General features: G+C 24.2%; 4 protein-coding genes across 4 annotated transcripts; 1 reads left to right on the forward strand and 3 right to left on the reverse strand. All coding sequences in view use genetic code 6, as the record gives it.

The window, feature by feature from the left end:
* Positions 1-99: 99 nt before the first annotated feature.
* Positions 100-6,403, forward strand: TTHERM_00455230 (hypothetical protein; the record flags this gene model as incomplete). The annotated part of the gene is made up of 15 exons (XM_001024129.2): positions 100-248; positions 314-494; positions 600-732; positions 792-931; positions 997-1,212; positions 1,273-1,490; positions 1,661-2,166; positions 2,452-3,510; positions 3,570-3,837; positions 3,898-4,642; positions 4,701-4,874; positions 4,931-5,611; positions 5,667-5,890; positions 5,954-6,157; positions 6,226-6,403. 15 exons carry the CDS (start codon positions 100-102, stop codon positions 6,401-6,403), a joined length of 5,076 nt encoding a protein of 1,691 aa, XP_001024129.2.
* A 520-nt stretch (positions 6,404-6,923) lies between these two features.
* On the reverse strand, positions 6,924-9,953 carry TTHERM_00455240 (serine esterase, putative; the record flags this gene model as incomplete). Its single annotated transcript, XM_001024130.3, has 8 exons — positions 6,924-7,026; positions 7,078-7,173; positions 7,250-7,353; positions 7,416-7,934; positions 7,993-8,411; positions 8,465-8,677; positions 8,932-9,589; positions 9,819-9,953. The coding sequence occupies 8 exons, from the start codon at positions 9,951-9,953 to the stop codon at positions 6,924-6,926; spliced, it is 2,247 nt and encodes a 748-aa protein (XP_001024130.3).
* Positions 9,954-11,264: 1,311 nt separating this feature from the next.
* TTHERM_00455250 (C3HC4 type (RING finger) zinc finger protein) lies at positions 11,265-13,349 on the reverse strand (the record flags this gene model as incomplete). The annotated part of the gene is made up of 1 exon (XM_001024131.3): positions 11,265-13,349. The coding sequence occupies one exon, from the start codon at positions 13,347-13,349 to the stop codon at positions 11,265-11,267; it is 2,085 nt and encodes a 694-aa protein (XP_001024131.1).
* Positions 13,350-14,469: 1,120 nt separating this feature from the next.
* On the reverse strand, positions 14,470-20,409 carry TTHERM_00455260 (hypothetical protein; the record flags this gene model as incomplete). Its single annotated transcript, XM_001024132.3, has 9 exons — positions 14,470-14,910; positions 15,249-16,297; positions 16,396-16,685; positions 16,738-17,124; positions 17,180-17,696; positions 17,756-18,862; positions 18,915-19,152; positions 19,216-19,694; positions 19,890-20,409. The coding sequence occupies 9 exons, from the start codon at positions 20,407-20,409 to the stop codon at positions 14,470-14,472; spliced, it is 5,028 nt and encodes a 1,675-aa protein (XP_001024132.2).
* Positions 20,410-21,505: the final 1,096 nt, after the last annotated feature.

Genomic DNA, 21,505 nt, shown 5'->3' on the forward strand with positions numbered 1-21,505 from the left:
CAATAACACACCAAAAAGCATACAAAGTATTATCAATATTAACAAAAAGGACAAAGGGAAAGATAATTAATTGACAAAAATACTAAAAAATCTTAGCAAATGTCTTAATCTTAGTAGTAGGTTTAGGGTAAAGAAAAAGACAGAGCAGCGTAAGCACTTCCTATCTTAAACAACTAGCTTGATATCATAGTATATCATGGTGAGTTAGGATATCTATACTCATATTCAAATGTTAGTGCTGATAAAAAGTAATAAAAATTTTTGACATTAAATGATAAAATAAATATCCAATTTTTTCCATATTCAAAATTAGGATTTCATTTATTTAGGAAAACATTTTAAAGGATATTAAAATTGAAATACCAAACTAGTTTTTAACAACAAAGACAGGTTACTTGATCTAACCTGATGATGTGCTAGCAGAAATAGAGCGAGATAATGCTCTAGCATAAACTCAAAGGCTTATTGACTCTACCAAATATAAAATGTTCCATGTAAAATTATAAAAGTTTGAAATACATTTAACAAAAACACTTTTATGAGCATTAATTAGCTATTTAATGATATGTTATTTAATATATTATAATTAATTTAAAAAGAATATATTTGTCTTCAATGTTAAGCTTTTAATGGATAACACTGAAGCTGCGGTGAATTTCTTTTAGTAAGAGCAAGAGAATTAGCTAAAGTAATTTAATAAGATATCTCTTGATGCCAAAAAACCTTAAATAAGTAAAATAATTTTGATTTTCTTTAATGCATCAATTCAATAAACAATTTACAAAAATTAGAACTAGATTCAAAATATGCTGATACTGATTATTAATATCCTGTAGAGCTAAATGATGGCTAAAAGCAACTAGTGCAATTAAAAAACTAAAATATTTTAGAGTTAGAGCAAAAGTTTTACAAATTTTATAGTTCTATTAAGGTATCTTTCATTTTATCTTTTGCTTTGTTTTATTTTTATTCGAATTTTTTATTTTTTAAAAATAGAGAAAGGCTTATGAGTTCATTTAGAAATGGTAGAAGGTAGAGAGAGCTAGCAAAGAATATGAAATTTAATATAAATCTATTGAATGCCTTCTCATGAGGGTCATAAACGAATACTAGGTTTCAAAAAATCTATCCACAGAGATGCATTAAAAAATTAAAAACTTAAATGAAGTGGTTTCAAAGTCAGTTTAAAAATACGAAGAGAGCTTAAAGATTGTAATATTCTATTTTATGGTGATTAACAAAAAATATTCATTCATATAATCTATATACTAGGGAAAAAATGTAGAATTACCTGATGTCCTCAAAAAGGATAATAAAAAGTATCTGTACGATATTTACTATGACGTTTCCAAAATGGATCAGTGGAAATCTCACTGTATTAATCATTATGAAAAAATTAAGAAAACTCATTCCAAAGAATAAGAAGAAATTTCCTCTTTGAAAAGATAGATCAAAGACTAACAAGCGACTATTTAATAGCTCTCAAATGAGTAAATTTTTAAACAAAATTTGATATATTAATTTTGAATTTAAACTAATTAATTTCTGATCAAAGTTAATTTTTTACGATAATCAAAAATCATAAACGCAAAAAATACATAAAGCTAAATAAAGCGAGTTTCTGGTGGACTCAAAAATTAATTAATTAATATTTTATTAGAAATATAGAGACAATAAAAAAATTTGATGATTAATGCTTAGAAGGAAAGAATTATACTTTAACATCTTTTAATGGAGTTTATGAAGAGTATAAAAATTTAAGAAAATGTATTCAATACATAATAGATAATTAACAAGATGAATATACTCTCAAAACATCATTAGACAACTGTATGCTATAATGTTAAGATAAGCTTAAAGACTAAGAAAAAATAGAAAAGCAAATAACTTAATACATAGATGCTTTAGGCAATTATATCACTTCAATATGGGAATCAAAATTCAAATAATTCTAAAGAATGCAGTAATACTAGTAGAAATTTACACAAATTTTGAATGGACTTAATACAATTACTTACGACAAGCTTAAGTCTCTTGAGCCTGATATAAGTAGGCTTGAAAAAGATATAAGTGATCTAACAAAACCTTACACATTTTTTACTAATTTCAAAGTAATCTTAAAAGAAGTCAGTCGTCGCAATGAGTTCAACTCACTTTTAGATAATCGTAATTTATTTATTTCTCTTACTGATTAGATTTTTTAAAGAGTTAATAAAAATTTTAGTGTTTATTTTTGATCACCTATTTTTTTTACTAATCTAATTAATAACCGAAAAGAGAATATTGAATAATTGTCTATAGCTATAATAGAATATTTAACTGAATATTGCCAAAAAAAAATACATAACAAAATACGATTTAAATGAATGGAGAAATTTAATTAAAAACACGATGATTTTTTTCATTTTAAACGAAAAAATAAAAAAATAATATTAAATTTTAAAATAATAGAAATAAAGATAATTAACAGCATAATCAAAATTGAATAACAGAAGAGAGTGTCTTTTATAGCAAATTATGGAAAATGTATGCCTAAGGACTTTATACCAGAATTAAATATGAATGTGAAACCTTATCCTTAAAATTATGAAAAACTACCTAAAATAGAAAATGAGCATGATGAAAAAGATAAATACTTTGATTTATTTAAGTAATTAGAGCTTCCAGAATACGGTTTAAAACAAGAAGAAATGATTGCTGATCTTAAAAAAGAGTTACAAATGAATTTGTTGAATAATAAACATAAGAAAGATCCCCATCAAATTGAATTAGAATATTAAAATAGTGAGCTTAGAAATCAGATTATGAAATTAAAGAACGAAATTGAAATGTTGAATTTGAAAAGGAAAGACGATAATTCGAATATTTAGATTGACTTATTAACTAAAAAGAATACCTTGCTATAGGATTAAATCAACAAATTGGAATAATAATTAAACTAAGTTAACAATTCGAATGAGTACGTCAAAGCTATTTCCTCGTTACAAAAACAACTAGATGAAAGAGATAAAGCTTATCAAAATCTTCACTTGTATTATCAAAAAGATAATAAAGAAAACTATATTTCTGCAGCAAACCAAAATGATGCCAATAATGCTGTCAATAAAACTGAGGAAGCTAAAATAATAGAAAAACTTAATACTCGTGTTGCTAATTTGACAGTATTACTTCAATAATCAGCTAAAATATCATTTAATTAAATTTTAAGGAAATAAAATGACAAGTAGTAAAAACTCTAAGACAAAATATTTTAACAAGAATAGAAGCTGATAGCAAGCCAAGAAGAATCTTAGAAAGAAAAGAATAAATATATTTCATTCCATGAAGAAAAAATAAAATAAATAGAGTAAAGATATTATTCAGAAAACAAAAAGGTTTTAAGCTTGCTAGATTAAACAAAAGAGCAACACAAAGATGAAATTAACCTTCTCAACTAAAAAATAAAATCTTAAGAGTGTGATATGATTGAAAAAACGAAGTAGCTAAAAAATGCACAAGAGCAAATAGCACGTAATTTTACAAATAAAATTAAAATTTCAATAATTTATTAATAATTTTTTTCAACATAGGCTTAAATTCTTAGATCAGCTAGAAGTAAAAAGAATATGAAGAGTTAAATAAGAAGTCTTAATAGGTCGAGAACAGGCTAAAAACTGATAATGCAAAATAAGTTACTGAGCTGTAAAGTTAATTATAGAAAGACTCAGAAAAATACAAAAAGAGACTGGCTTAGCTAGAAACTGATTTAGCAAATAAACAAAGTGTTTTACAGAACTAAACAAAAGATTTTAATAATGTAAAAAGAGATTTAGATCTCAAGCATGAGGAATATGAAAAGTAATATTTTTTAAATAAATAAATTTTTAATTCATATATTAAATGATAAAATTTATTTAGAGTGTAATATGAGCTATAATAAGTTCAAAATGAGAGAGATAGACTCAAAAAAGATGTCATGAATTTGAAGAACAGAATAGAGAATCTTGACCAAACTGTTGAAAAGAATCGCTTAGAAATTTAATAACTAAATAAATAAAACTAAGCATTAAATAATGAAAAACAATCAATTAGTGAGGATATTCAAAAAGATAAGCAGCAAGTTTAAGATCTTTAAAAGAGGCTAACTTAAATTTTGGATTCAGTTAAATCTTTAGAAAGCGAGAGATCCAGATTATTAAGCCAGATTGAAAGTTAAAAACTGGATCTAGACAAGAAAAAAATAGAAATTGACAATTTAAATAAGTAAGTTTATGAATAGTCAAATGAGAGAGCATAGCAGTTAGAAAAGCTTATGGAGAGTTAAATGAATGAAAAACTTAAGATATCTGCTCTTAACGAATAGGTCTAAATCTATAAAATTGAAATTGATCAGTTTAAAACAAAAATGCAAATTTTAGAAGCTGATATTCAAGCAAGAGATGAAAAAATTAAAATCCTTAATAAAAATATTGAAACGTAAAAAATAACAATAGATGAGAATGATAAAAAAATAGAATCTTTGGTCTCTGAGTAATCTAAAGTAATAGCTGAAAATGAATAAAAAAATTAACTGATTACAAATCTTAACGCTGCTATCGAGTAAGCTCTGATAGAATGTGAGATATAATAAAAGAATGCTAATAGTAAAAAAGTAGAATTAGAAGTAAAATTAATTTTTTGGTAAATTTGGAGTTAAGAAAGAAATTGAATTTTTATAATAGGAAAAGCAAGAAGAGTATAAGCATGAATTAGAAAGACTTTAGAATGAGATAAATGAGCTAGGAAGAAACCTTGCTACATGCAAAGAGAGAGAAAGGGAAACTAACAACAAGAATGTAGAATTAATTTAACAAATTGAAGAGGCTAACCATAATCTCAATTAAAAGGAGCAAGAGGTATGTTTGTTTACTCATTTTAGAAATTTTTACTTATTTTTATAATTAATTTTTAGTTGAATCAAATTGTTGAAGAAATGAACTTAAACAAAAATCATATAAACTCTAATGAAATGAGCTTGAAACAACTTAATTTAGATTTGAAAGAAAGAGATGACTATGTTTCAAATTTACAAGATGAAGTAAAAAATTTAACATAGTAACTTGAAGATTTATAAAGGTAGGACCTGCAAAACTAATAAGAAATAGAAAATTTGAATTCATAAATTAACAAATTAAAGAATAACTTAAACAGTATGGAAGATAAAAACCAAGAGTTACAAAGTAAAACAAACAATCTTTTACAGAATGTAATTGACTTACAATCAAGCTTGTAGCAATTGAGAGTTGAAAAAGAGCTGATTGAGTAAAATAACCAGCTCTTATAGGAGAGTCTTTAAAAGGAAAAGGAAGAAAAAGAAATTGCTATCCGCTGCTAGGATGAATAGGAAAAAGAGTACGAGAAATTAAAAAATAGCACAATTTGCATAGATGCTCATACATAAGCTCTCGATAAACTAGAAATTAAGAATGACTAGTAAAAACTAGAAATCGAAAAATAATAAGAATAGTTAGAATAATTTGCTTAACAGCTTATTACAGCAGAAACAACAATTTAAAGTTAAAAGAAATAGCTTGATGGTCATAAAATAATTTAAGAAAATTACTTAAAAACTATTTCTGAGTTAAGCTCAAAAGTAAATGACTTTTTTCAAATTTTATCACATTTTCTAAAATTAAATAAAAAAATAGTTAAATGTTGAAAAGAAAGACAGTGAATGTTAATGGGAAGAAGAATAAGATGAGAAGATGATTTCTCTTTCTACCTATGAAGCTTAAAAATTCAGAAAACTCCTTAAAAGTATAGACCATAATAAAAAGATTCCCATAATGTCACAGAAGAATATTGAGCATATTGACATAACTTAAGCTTTAAAGAAGACAAGCATCATTTAAGAATCAATTAATTTCACAAAGTACAACAAAAAAATATTAAAATAAAAAGACATTTTTAAAATTTTTATAAATTAATCAATTAGACTAGAAGAAGGTACTAAAATGCTTTTTATTCCCTCTAGTAACGATATATATGTTCCATTAATTCTCAAGTAATTAAATGATGGAGCTATATTCAATGACTAGAATACATCTGCTTCTAGCGCTTCACTTTCAATCTCAACTTATAAAAATAACTACTTCTTAGATTTCGATACCCTTGACAAAAAAGTCAAGGAGCTTTTAACGTAAATATTTCTAATACCAAAAAATCAAAGCTTATTTTAAAAATGAATAAATAATTAAAAATATTTAGTGAGTGCTCATTGATTATGATTGCAAATATAAAGAATATAATTCCAAAATAAGTAAATATTGATAACAATCCTTTTGGATTGAAGGAAAACGAGAGTTATTTCTTGCTTCAAGTAGAGTAGCCAGAATACATAGTAGGTTTAGAAGATGAAGATCATACTATCAAAAACTATGCTTGATTTTTCTTTCAAGAATGAAACCTCGTTCTCAAAAAAAAAAAAAGTGTGAAGATATCATAAATAAAAATGTACACAGTTTAAAATTATAATATAAAAATAGCTTCATTCATCATTGATTGAACCAATCAATCATAAATTAAAAAATAAATAAAATAAAATAAATTATAAAATGGCTTATCAAATTGATTAATTAACTTCCGTACTATATAAAAAACACTAAAAAATAATACTTTAAAAATTAAAAATTTTTATTAATTTTTATAATAATTTCATTAAATATTTCTTATCTTTGTAGCTACTTTATCCTTCTACTTTCTAAAATTATTTCTTGTGAAAAATAACTCTAACAACCAAAATAAATATAATTATTTATAATGATAATTATTGATTTTAAATACTTTTTTCATGAATAATTTACATTTTTATTTTTATTTTAATAGCTTTTAATTAATTTATGTGCTTGTTTGTATTTATTTTTTGATATTATTATGTTTGAGTCTGTCTAATCATGCCATTTATTTCAAATAAAAAGATGATCAAAATTATGAATTATCATTCTCATTAAAGATTGCAATTCCAAAAATAATATATGAGCTTTCCTTCCAATAAATGTATCTAATCCCCTAAAAAAATATAAATATTTTAGTATATTTATTGAAGCTTTTAAAAGTTACTTTTCACTAATTTCGAAGTTTATATCCAGTCTTTAAATATCGTTTTTGAGATTAGAAAGTAAATTATCAACCATTTCATTATAAACTTGTATTGACCTTAATATTATTAATTTAATTTTTAATTAATTGTTAATCTAAAAAATTTATTTAGTTATTTATTTATTTTATTTACTGTCCTCCTTATTCCTGTAATTTTTCCACTCTTGCAGATTCAACAGGTACATAGTGATCTTGGGTACTAGAACAAAATACAACATTTCTAAACCATTCTAATCCCTATTATATTTAAATTTATATTAATAATATTTCAAATTACATTTTTAATAAATCAAGCTCACTTCTTATTTGGATAAATTATAGAGATAAGTTTGTCTTAAATCTTTGTGATCCTTCATTTCTAATTAATTTAAGCACACAGATCCTCTCCAAGTTTTTAGGAACCATAAACCTATATTAATTAAACTGTGCTTGGAATGCATATATCCAAGATGAGGCACACCAAAACTCAAGAAAGTAAACATTTTATCTTAGAAATCTTCTTTCAATAGGGGAAGACATGCTCTAACAATAACACCACCTAAGGAATGAGCAACAAAACTAATTTTACCCAATTATTTTCCTGGACACCACTTTTTAACAAAATCTATAATTTCTTTAGCTAAGTTTTTACCCATATCTTCAATATTTCCTTCTGTCCTACCTTCATTCTATATTGATAATAAAAAGAGACATTCTGGATAGAGAAGCATCATATGGTTTTTTATAAGTCTCATGTCAAAAGCATTTCCTTGAAATCCGTGTACAAAAACAAAAAGGTGAAAAGCTGTTTTTTTAAAGATTCTTATGTCATCATAGTCCTAAATTTAAAATATGTTGCATCAAAAAAAGTTAAAATAATTCTTTGTATTTATTTACTTTTGACTTTAACTAGAAAATATCATTAAATATGACTGGATTTTGCATTTTATCAGAAAGAATACGAATGTCTTTAACAGCATTATAGTAAGCATTTTCTTTAGTTAAAGCTTTTTACCTTACTAATTTTGATTCTGCTTCATTTTGTTGAATTTAAAGGGTATTAGTAAAAATTGAGTGATTGTCAACTATTACTGATCTTGAGCATATAAAATCTTCCCATAGTTGCTTATTAAATCTATTATATCTTTTTCTCAATATCTTTGTTATCTAGGAGCTATTAACTAGAAACATTTATTAGAACTTGTACCACACTGCTATATTTAGTTTGTTCAACTGATTTAATTCCTTAACTATATTTTCTATAAGTTTCTCTCCTTAGTAAATAAATTCTTTTTCTGCAACTGTACTTCCAGAAACTAAAAATTTTTAATTTGTATGTTCAATTTTAATTTATTTTTGCTTAAATTACATGCAGTGTACATAGATTTATATCTTACACAACTTGCAGGCAAATCATCAGGTAAATATTTCTCAAACAATGATTGGTAAACTATATCCTTGCAAGTCACTGTCTCATCAAAATATTTCTTAATTGCCTTTATGTTTGAGCATGTCACTAAATATTAATCACGTAGTAGAGAAATATATGTTTCATAAAACTTCATCAACTCATCATTACTATCTACTTATAATACATTAATATTACATTTTATATTAAATAAAATATGTTTCAGATCTAGCTAATATATAAAGAATATTTATTTGGATTTTAATATCAAAAAAAAATGCTTAGATTTTTTTAGAATTAATTTATTATTTTAATTCGATTTAAAAATACATTTATCTAAAAAAAAATCTACTAGGTAAAAGCAATTGATTGCAGATTAGACGATTAATATAAATCAGTAAAAAAAATAAATTTTTATTTGAAAATACTTTGTTTAAGTGTGTGAAATTGATCAATTTAAGAATCAAATGGCTACATGTAATGCTTTGTTTATTGTTGAAGTCTGTTTTATTTAATTAATTTTTGATTGCTAAGAGAATTCATTTAATCGTGGTTGCCACTTGCTTGACAAAAATCAGTGATGCATGAATGTAAAGTTAATCCTGCTAGGTTGAAGTGATCTTCATCAAAAATAATTGGCACATATTCACTTATACCAGATTTTATATTTTCTTTGTTGATTTCTGCTTTGTATAATGAGACGCAATTAAATTAAATTTGATTGGTTTTAAGGGATGTTTATATTTCTTAATTATCATCAGGAAGTTATGCATACATTAGCTCACAATCGATCATAATCTAAGCATCTGGAGGCAGAGGGTAATCTTCGAGATCCAATTCAAATGTGCATATTTCATTTATTCCAACTATTTCATCATCAAAAAATGATCTTATTAAAAACGTCTTTGTACAGTAAGCGTGATATTCATTAAAAATATGAGGAACTATTATGCTTTTAGCTTTGTTTTTACGTTTCTACGTATCTTATTGTTCTCCATTATTATTTGTATTAAGTTTATTTTTTAAAATATATTTTTATCTTGATTTATCCAAGTCAACAATATTAGTTGGTTACGCTAGAATTACCTTTATGAATATGATAAATATTATGTCAGCATATATAAAATAAATGTTAGAAACACAACTTAAGCTAAAATATTAAATTATTTTATAATAAATGCTTAATTTTCTGTTTCAATTAGTAAGTTAAATTTAATAATATCTGAAAGCGTTGAATAGCTTTTATTTTTTCATATTTTAGCAATTTATTAATATTGTTAGAAAGAAAGATATATTTGTGTAGAAAGTAACTTACTTGCTTTGTATTGTTAAAAACAACATATATGATAAATCTCAAGTGGTAGAAACCTTCTTAGAAAGTGAGAATATCTACATTTTTATAGTTATCTACGTGAACGATGAATTCAATTTTCGATTTGACTTTCATCATTTAAATTGATTGTTAATATTATCTTATCTATCTCTCTCTCCTTGATAAGTAAAAATGCAAATTATAATTAAAATTTGTATAACAAAAATGTATATATAATCTTAGAAATTAATTTTGCAAATCAATTAATTAATTAATTATAATATCTAACTCGAATAATAGACCTATTATATTTTCTTATATTAAAAATATAAATGAACTGATTTTTTATCAATATAGTAGTAAAAATAAATATAACTCGTTTTAAAAATTTTATATCATTCAAAATAAATCAATATAATTTTCCATTTTTTACTCAATTCTTGAGAATTCTTATTTAATTATTTTTTGGTTTGTTTTTTATCATTTTGAACTTATGAGCAGCAGAAAAGAATAAAAAGTTTTAAGCTTTTGAAAAAATATGATTGAAGTATTTATCAAACTAATTATTACAATCAGATTACCTCAGAAAAAGATATTAAATAAATTCAGTAATATCTGATATTTATTTCAATTAAAATTGTAATCCAAGTTAAAATTCTAAAACATGTAATTATCTTTATCGAAACCACTTTCTTTCATAATTTAAAAAAGATATTTTAATGCGTTTTTTTTATATTAATTTGATTTGAATTAATTAATAGTATCTCTAAAATCTCTCTTTTTTATATGAAATTAAATTAAATTATATTTGGATACAGTATGCGGATGCAATTTTTATTAGAAAAAAAATTTTGGAACCAATCTAATTAAAATGTTAAGAAGCATTTCAACAATGTAGAATGAATTTTTAGCAAAATTTAATAACATTTTAATTAACAAAGTAATTCGAATGAAAGTTAGTAATTTATTTATTATACACAGCTATCATTAGAAAACTCTAAATATGAATTATAAATTCTGAGAATAATTAACTTTTTCCAAAAAAAAGATCAGTCTTTCTAGAATCTAAATTTTTTAATATTGGAAATCAATTTACATTTTTATTGTTTGTTTATTCATTTATTTTGTTTTAAATGAATTTTAATTTTTTAAATTTATGAGTAATTTATTTTAATTTACTTTTTATCTTTAGGTGATGTCATATGAAATTGTTCATCATAAGAAAAATTATAGACTTTATGATATATAGAGATAAAAAACATTAAGGAGGATTATTTTTAAAAATTTTTTTAAAAATCTTGATTTGATCTGTAAAGTAATATTTACATTTTTAAATATTACAAAATAATTTATTTTTACAAATATAAACAATAAATAAATAAAATAAAATGCAATTGATTACTTAAGTGCAATAAGTTATAAATAAATATTTTAGCTTTTAAATATTAATCAGTTTTATTAATTCATTTTTGATTTTTACATTTCTAGATTAACACTCAATTTAAATTTAGAAAGAGCTACAGGTTAAGGAGATTCAATGCTGCTTTACCTTAAATATTTTCTAGATGGATATTTAATACTATCATTAAATTTATCTTTATTTTCAATTTCATCAATCTCTGTCATAGAATTGTGTTTGATGCTATTTTACTTTAAATATAATCTCTTTTTTTGATTTTGTTGACTCTGTTTGTAGAAATTTTCGCTACTTTTATACTTAAAATTTGTAAACTAATTCAAATTGATAGTTTAAATTATTTTATTATTATTTGTTTCCATCTTTTCTACTTGATGAGTAGGTATTGAAGAAGTAGGTTACAAATTCAATCCAAATTCGTCAATTTATTACTAATAACCTTTCTTATTTTTTTTGTCAATGGATCCCAATCTATTTCTAAAGATTTATCTTAAGAAAGTGGCTGGTGATTTTTTTTTCTCTTAGAGACATGGTTCAGTTAGGTCATTTCTGCAATTTGGACAGTTTTTCTATTTTTTAAGCCATTGTTTTAAGCAATCTGAATGGAAAAAATGAGTGCAATAAGTTAGACGTACTTCATCTTCTAACTCAAATTCACAAAGACAAATTGAGCATGAAGGTTGTTCTGAATTAGTATTTTAAATTGATTCTTGTGATTAATTAAATAGATGTGGCCAATGCTTCTTTTTGCTTTCTTCATTAAATATAAAATGGTAGATCAGATCAAATACTTTTTGAAATTCTTCTTCTTTTTTAAGTTTCTTTTCAAGTTGAGCTGCTTAATATTATTATTATGATTGCTATATTATTAAAGAGTTTCTTTTGATGAAAATTATAAGACTAAAAAGAATCAAGATGAGAATTATGAGTAAAATTAACAGAATACTCACAACTTAATTTTCTTTAAAGAAATTCAAAAAGTTAATAGACTAGTTTGCGATATTTATATTTTCTTTCAAAACAAATTTTATGTGGAATTTTATAGGTTCCTAATTATTAATTAAACCGCTCTCATTTAAACGAAACCCGAATAGAAGCATTTGTTAATCTTAATTACCAAACTCACTTATTATTTACTTTTGTTAGGCATGGAATTCTTCTAAGAAAATTTCTATAGCATCATCTGAATTTAAAAATTCTTCTAACATAATCTTTTTAGATAATTAAGCAAATTTTTTATCAGCTACTCCAATACCTTGTAGATTTTACTTATCTAAAGTATAGTAAAATTCTAATGATTTTTATTAATTATTTTCGTTCATTAACTTTTACTTAGATTCTTAAGTTAAGCTTAATTAAATATAAAAAAACCCATCTAATTAATTATTATAAATGTGATAAAATTTCCCATTTCTTAATGAATTAGAATCAAATTCTAAGTTTATAAGCATTGTTTCTTGAATATTTTCAGAATATTGCTAATTTTGCATCATAACAAAATTAGAAGGCTTAGAGCAATCATAGTCTACGTATCCACTAAAGCATAGACAGCGCCCTTATTAATAGTCACATCTTCCTCTATTTAAGCAGTTAAAAGGGCATCTTTTCTAAGCTTCTTAGTCTGTTGATATCATTTTCAACGAATATTTAAGATCTTAAGGATTTAAAGTATTTTGATATATAGTAACATAAATTAAATCACTCTCACCAATATCTTCTTTGAATTAATATTCGATGCGATAGAATTATTTTCTCATATAATAACCTCTAACATCGATTTATAAGGCATTATAAGTGTCAGTCTCATTATTATAGTAAAGAGCACTGTCCTTTTTTAGTCCAAAAACTATAGAGTTATGTGAGCTGATAGGAGTTTCGATTTCTAACTCAAGTATTACTTCCTTATCAGCATTCTTATTGATCATCATGCCTTAAAAAACATATGTTTTATTCCAGGTAGAGGTATTTCCACCAAGCTCATTTTCTTTTAGAGGATAAATTTAAGGAGACTATTTTGTTTTGATATCTATATTAAGGTTTCCATGCTCTTGGCATACATGAATTGATAAAAATATGGAAATTAAAATAAGTTTGTTTAGTAAAATATTGCTTTTCATTTAATAATTATGGAGTGAGTATATTTATAAATTGTTTGTTAGGTTTCTTATTCTTTTATTTGTTTGATTATTTTTTTTTTCTTCTTTGATTGTTTTTTTTTATTAATATTTATCTGTTTAAATTTAATGCTTATTGTGAAGTTATTAATCACCTTTCTTAGTTATAAATGAGTCTATAAATTAATTTTTTTTAATAACTATATGAAAAAAAAAGAATAATGATGATAATAATAATAATAGCAACTCTTTTAGCTTTTGCAAAGAAGTGTAAGTAAATAAAAAAATAATGATTAGCTCTAGCTGTACTTGCTTATTTCTAAACTAATGTACATCTAATTAAATTATTATATTCATTAAAAAGATAATCTTTTTTGATATTATATTTAATAGTTTTTGTTAACGCACCATTAATCACATAAGAAAATGTAAGATTTCTAAAGATCAAGCCAGCTTTCAATAACGCTAAAAGCTAATTATTTTATCTACATTTAATTTTAATTTCTTTATCCTTTATTCGGCATTATTATTCTACATCTAGTATTACCAAAAAAAAGTATTTAGAAAAGAAATTAAGAAATTTTTTATTTGAGAGAATATTATTATAAATTTATTTATTAATTAATTTTTTGGAGGATTATTTCTATTCAAATATATCTATCCTTCATTCATTCATTCTAATTATAATTTAAACCAATTTTTAAATTTTTACAAAACAGAAATTAACTTTAATATTTCTTCAATTTCTTGATTTCTTAAATAGTGATTAGTAATCTTTTATTTATAAAATCTCTTTCCATTTTAAATTACAATAATGAAGATATTTAAATTATTGAAGGATTTAATTTTGAAATTGATATTTTCTCTATTTTAAAGTTTTGGAATAGAGCAAATTTTTAATTTAACAAATTTATTTATTTGTTTAGATTTTTTTGAAAAGGTTTACTAACTAATTTAATTAAGCTTATAAATATAAAGAGTGTTTATAATTTTGAAATATAAGCCAGCCTCACAGATCTTCTATATAAACATAAATACATAAATATTATTTAAGAAATACTTCGCTAATCTGATAAATTATTTACATTTAATTATATGTAAAACATTTAGATAAATTTAATAATCACTTTTTAGTTTATGGCTCTCCAAAATTGGAGAATGAATTGTTTTATTCCTAAACCTAGTTGCTACTACCAAATCCACCGAAGAAATTGTTATTATTGAAATCACCTCCTTCTTTTGCTGGACTCTATTTAAAAGCATCGAAGTGGGAATTGCTTCCAATTTTTGGTGCGTTACTGGTTGTACCAAAATTTCCAAATGCCGAAGTTGCATCATTACCAAAGTTACTAAATGAATCATTTTTTCCTTAGTTTGGCTTACTTTGAGTGCTAAACTATGAAAATGGATCTCCAAAATCTTTTTATTGCTAAGTAGATGCTTATGCACCAGAATAAGATTAAAACTAGCTAAAAGCATTGCTATCTGATCTATTTTTGTTCACCTAAGGCGTTTGAGTAAATGTTCCAAATGCACCAAAATCATCAAAGTTAGAGGTAGGTTTCTAAATTTTTAACAAAAATTATAAATACATTGAAAAATTAATAAGTAATTAAATTTTTAATGATCTGTTTTATAGCTTCAGTAAATTCAAATATTAATTTTAAAATGCATTTAATTAGATATCTCCTTTGTTTTTATCAGAATTTTTTAATTTAGGCAGTATTACTTATTTGTTTTCCTTATGTATGATAACTGACTGTAATCAAAAACATAAAAAAGGTCTTCTACTTGTATTTTCGAGTTTTAAAGATTACAGAAATTTATGTTGGTAAGAGTAGATTTATAAAAATAGTATTTTTAAGTTAAATAAACAATTTAAATCAAAATATATTTTATTACGTCTATACTGACATTTTATTTCTAATCAGAGTTCTTTTATGCTGGAATCTGCTAATTTTAGGATTACTTTTATTCTTCTTCGTCTTGATTATTTTTTATTTCATATTCATCATCTTTGATGATAGTGGGCATTTAAAATACAAAAGGATTTTTTTATTATTGAGATTCAGTATTTTCTTTTTAGATACCTGCTCCAGCATCCACTTATTAGCTTGGAACATCATCTTATATAATTGGAGGCATACTAAATGCGAAAGGATTTGCTGGCTTACTTGATTATTTATTTTCATCTTAATTAGTTGAATTAAAGGCATTAGTATTAAACTAATTCATATTATCATCTATAATTGGGGGCATAGAAAAGTTAAATTAATTTTTAGGTTTATTGTCATCTTTGTTATCTCCCTTCTTAACTTTGAATTTTATCTGTTTCTTTTTTTCATATACAATTGGTAGAGGAGTTTTATACTAATCACGTATTTGATTCACAGTCAGTTTCTCTTTTCTTAAACGGAATTCAGTAATCTCTCCAATAAAAGTATTAGAACCTATATAGAGTGCTTTACTTTTAAAGGTTTCGTATGTAACTATATCTAAATCTTCTTCGCTCTAATAGAGTTCCTTGCAGTTTAAGAAAAGGGATAGTTTAGCAGAATCTTCGTATTAAATTGACAAATGAGTCCAAACATTTTGAGGTATTTGAATAGAGTTATTTCCATTTCCTTGTTGAGCATTTGACTTTGAGTTATCCTTTTAATTATTTTCATCTTCTTCTTCTTTGAACGCTACAAATTTGATAGGATTATTTTTAACAAATACTTAAATATCCTATTATTTAATGCGAACTTCAAAGCTAGTTTCGTTCTAGTTCATAACTCTAAAAACAGGACCATCACCACCTTTCGCCTTGATCCACATTTCTAGAGTAAATTCTTTTATTTTTTTCTACTTGTTGCACCATTTCTCACTCAAAGTTTTAATACCATTAAATGTTTGTTCTCCACTAAAAACTATACTGTATTAATGTGGTACTTTTTTACCCCAAATATCTTTTTTTCAAAAAAAAAATAGTTTGTTTACAAAGTTGAGTTAATTCAAAATTTTTAATTTGTCAAAAATAAAATTTAGAAAAGAAATAAATTCAAACCTTCTATTTCTAATGGATCACTTTCTTGTAACAAATTCCAAACCTTATCTTATTATCCATTCTCTGAAATTATTTGCCCTTCGATTTCATAGTTACTCAAATCTCCAATTTGGTTTCCTTTGCCTTCGTCAAAGCGCCAAAGAATTAATATATCTTTATTTTCATCTTAATCTTCTTCTTCCTCTCCAGCAGCTTCCCCGGCCATGTCTTCATTCATTCCCTGCTGACCAAAACCTCCTCCAGCATGAGCACTTTAACCTCCTTAGTGCATCTTAGATGCTTCTATAAACCTAATTTTTAAGTTTATTTATATATTTTATAAAATAATAAACAATTTTTTACGATGAATAGATTCCCAAATAGTCTGTAATATTCTCAAAGTTGTGATGTTCTATTACTTACAAATTCTAATTCTAATCATCATCATCTTCATCTAATTTATCAATGAAAACTTAACTAAATAACTACTGTCCGAAGCCTAATGAGGATTACTAAATATCTTTTCTATTAATAACTCTTTTCAAATATTAAGCCAACTCCTCATCGAGTTGAGCTATCTCCTATAAAACCTCACTATTTCTAATAGATTTTCCACCACTTTCTATACTGTTTATAATATTATAAGAAAAGTTATCTGTAGTGTAGAAAGATTCTATACTATCATCTGTTTAGTTGATCTAACCTTAACTATCTTCAGATACTGCTTACTATAATATGTATCTCTCATTTCTATTTAAAAAAATAATTTAATAATTGTTTTATGTAAAAAATAAGAAAGAATTACTTGTGTATATTTAATCCAATTTTAGAATTTAAATAATTTGCCGCAAATGCATTCATAAGGGGTTAAATGTTAGTTGATTTTGAGATGATAAACATTTTACGAAAATCCTAAAGAAGATGACATACAATTAAAGCCCTTTCAAACTCTCCAATAAGTAAATAATATTAGCATAGGTATTATAATGTTTGAGCTTCACCTACAGCTCTTGGATCTTACTACATTCTTTTTAATATTTCAATAATATCAGTTTCTACTTTTAAATTTTTACTTGGGAACAATAAGTCTAAAATTCCTTCTGTTTTTAGCATTTATTCAAGTATTTCTACCTTTTATCCGCAAGGTAGTTATTTATTTTCAGAATTATAAATGTAAAAATAACACAAATGATGAAGTTTTTCTTTTTGTAAGCTCTAAAGTAGTGTAGAAGAAATAAAACTAGTTTAATATGTTTCTATTATTTAACAAATATCCTTTTCTCTAATTTCTCTTTTTAAATATTTACAATTGGCAATATACCCTAAATATTTATTTTTTAAAATTAAATAAATAATTTTGTAATAAATCTTTTCTATTTACCACAAATCAGAGGTTCTACAGGAGAAAATACTTTTATTTTGTAGTCAACTTGAGCTTAGGCTTACTTTTTTTTAATGTTAGATTTTGATGCAATTATAATTCTATCAATCATGATTTCCACTAGCCACTATTTGCTTTCATAGCTGTCTAAACTTAAAATACAGTTGGTTGTGCCATCTATACAAGCGTACTATACATGAGTTCTTGTGATGAAAATAAGAGCAGAGCCAAACCATTTAGCAGAGCTTATCAAATTAGCTGAAGTAGATGGACAAACTTTTATTGTTTTTATTTTTTACAAGTTACCATTTACAAAATGTATTTTATTAATACAAATTATAGCCCCTATTTGTACTGCAGGATTATCAGTATTCATATTTTACCAAACTACATCAATAACAGTATCATCTTCATCAGCAATGAAAACATAGTTATTGTTTGAAGCGTTACTTTGGCTTGAAATAGCTAAAGGGAGTCCTAACTCGAAGTCCAATAATCTATACCCAGGAAGGCGATTTCTAGAAAAACACAGCCTATTATTATCTGCAAGTAAATAAAGAATGACAAATCCTTTTTAAAATGGTGTTGAAAAAATTCTTTCTATCTTCTAACTAAGATCTCCCTTAACTGATATTTCATCATCTTTAATTTAGTAACCTTATTCCTGTAAAAGCTTACTTATTTACTCTTCAATTTTATCAGTATGGCAATCTACTGCAAAACTTTACATATTTTCATCAAGATAATAAATAGGAGGATTACTGTAGTGGGATTCACCTAAAAATATAGCCTGCTAGCTCTAAGTTGCAAGATAATTATTTATGGAGTCCTCTTTTTTTGCTTCTTCTTCACTTCTTTCTATATTAACGCTGAATGTTGTTGTGTAATAGTGATCATCCATTTTATAAAACAATAAATATTTCTGATTAGTAGAATAATCCATTTTAAGTGGTCTAGTATCTAACCCATAGAATTTAACATCTTCTGACATTAAAATTTATTTTAAACTTGCAACAGTCCTTATAGTACCATGACCTAATTAAAGCATTTTAATATCCATTTGCTCGATTGTATATGAAGATCTCTAGAATAAAACTTACTTTTAATCTATATTTATTTAATTTTTTAACGTTTTAAAAAACCTGATTTTCTATTTTACCATTTGGAAGCAGCTACTCGAAACTATGATTAAACTAAGGAGAAACAATAGGGAAGTCTATTTTATCGTAAAGCTTATCATAAATAGTATAAATCTATATAGTATGCTTAAAGGAGTTTTTATTTTATTATGAGAACTGAGCTTTCGTCTTGAATGTGTTAAATGCAAAGAAATTAGCAAATTCATGAATGTAGAGGAATTTTTCAAATTGCAAATTGATTCCATAAAAGTCCTAGAGCTGTTTGTTTTAAATAATATTGTTTTCATTTATTAAAATATCAAATAAATGTTATTTTATTACCTTTATTTCTTATCTATGATTGTAAAGATCTTGCACTTTGACAATCTAAGCACTAGCTTTTTATTGAACATTTGGAGCTTTTGATGCCATCAAGCTAGGAAGATTTCCTTAGAATGAATACTTAAAAAGCTTTAATGAAATTTAAGAAGTATAAACTATAAAATTTTAATTTTTTGAAGAAGAGAGCCCATTATATTAAAGCCATTTACAACTTAGAATTGCTGTGCTTCCTACATTAATTGATGCTAAAGTAAGATGCTTATTACCCAACGATCTAGAGTCGAAACAGTATACCTAACCGTAATTTGTACCTGCTAGTAGCCTTTGGCCATCACTAGAGAATTCTAAGCATGTAAAGTAATGTTTGCTGTAAGCTTGAGTCTCTGTTAGTACTTCATTTGATTAACTTTAAGGATCACTTAATCCTCTAAGTGGTGAAAGACTCTCCGAATTCCAAATTCTTATTATGCCATCACTGCCTATTTTGAACAAAAATAAATTTATTTAAATTGAAGATTTACTAATATAAAATATAAGAATAATTCATATAAATAAATATTCTTAAATGTGTTTTAATCTATCTATTATTTGTATGAATTTTCTCATAAAATTTATTCTAAGACTTTGAAAAATAAAGCTCACATTTTTAACTAATTAATTAATAAATTAATTACATGCAGCTAATAACCTCTTATCATTTGGTTAGCATTTTAAATCTAGTACAACTATTTTTTTAGGAAGCTGCAGTTTAGTATTCTTTTAAAAAGAAAAAGTATTATTATCTTCTACAAGCGCACTACAGTATACATTTCTTTATCCAACAGCAGAAAAGAAAAGAACACGAGAGGAATCATTAAAGGTAAAATTGTTTATAAAGTAAGGATTTTTGCCTCTTGTTTCAGTGAAAAGTATTGTCTCTTAAGTGTTGACATTCCAAATAACAAATCTGCAAGGAGGATAACTTAGCATAAGATATCCACTCTTTTTATTAAACTATAAAATGTAACCTGCTGCCTCGATATTTCTTCCTTTAGGAACAACAAAACTGTTAACTAATCCATTTGAAAGTAAATCTTCCTCAATAACTATTAAATGCTTTGATTGCTCGCATTCCTTTAAGTAGAAGATATGCATCTTTTCAGTATGCATGCAAAATGTTATTGCGTTTTCGCTTTTCAAGTATAGGCTATTCATCTTAATTCTTAGATATTTTAATCCAGCAATTATATATAGAGCTAATCTTTTAGATCTTAAATCACAATCTTTAAAATAATAACTTAATTCTATTGTAAATTATCAGCTATTTTTTTATATTTAAATAAAATCTCCTAAGTTATCTTGATTAGAGTTAATGTTAATCTTTACTGATAATAATTAATATATATTTTTATGATTTGTTTAAATAAAAACTTTGAAATTTGATGGTTTTCATAAAAAATCAGATACTTTTAATCTAGAAATACCAAGATATTTTTTCCCAATTTATTGTTTCCTTTTTAAACGACTCATTTAATTAAATAAAATAATTATGATGTAAAATGTTATTCTAGTTTTAATGTATAAAAACAACTTTCTTGAAAATTAAAAAATGTAGAATACCCTCCTATTTGATTTTAATATTTAATTTCAAATCTTAGAAAGAAAGATATTCCTTCTTTTTCAGCAAATGTTACATTACAAACTAATAAAAGTAGGCTGAATTGCTTGATTTGCTTTATTTTTATTGAGTTTAAAAGTTAAAAAATATGTATTAGTTAACTTAATATAAATATCCAAACAATAATATAAAACTTATCATTAACAGATATTTAATTTTATGGGTTCTTTAGTTAGTAAATTTATTCTTTTTTACTCAGTCAAAATAAATTTATAAAAATAACATCCAAATTGACTTCTTTTTTTAATTCTTTTTAAAATAATTTATTTATGTGTTTGTATCCTTATCAAATTATTCATATTATACTTTTATCAACAAAAATTTAAGAAATAAATTGTATAAAGCCTAATTATTGCTTATAATCAAAAGCTGAATCTTTAATTTTAACATTTTAATTAAAATGTAATAATTTTATTACATAATCTATGAAAATATTTATTTAATATTACGATTTATTTTAAATTAAACAATTAAAAGTTATAGTTTTTGTTTATTTAGAAAATTATTTTTTTTATCTAAAATAAAAAACTTTATTTTCAAATAAGAAATTATAAATACCATATTTTATTTAACAATTTTATCTAGAATTTATTAAGTTTAACCATCTATTTTAAAAATATGATTTACCATAAC

The sequence above is a fragment of the Tetrahymena thermophila genome (genome assembly GCF_000189635.1).
Source record: "Tetrahymena thermophila SB210 genomic scaffold scf_8254395, whole genome shotgun sequence".
In the NCBI taxonomy this organism is placed as follows: Eukaryota; Ciliophora; class Oligohymenophorea; order Hymenostomatida; family Tetrahymenidae; genus Tetrahymena; species Tetrahymena thermophila.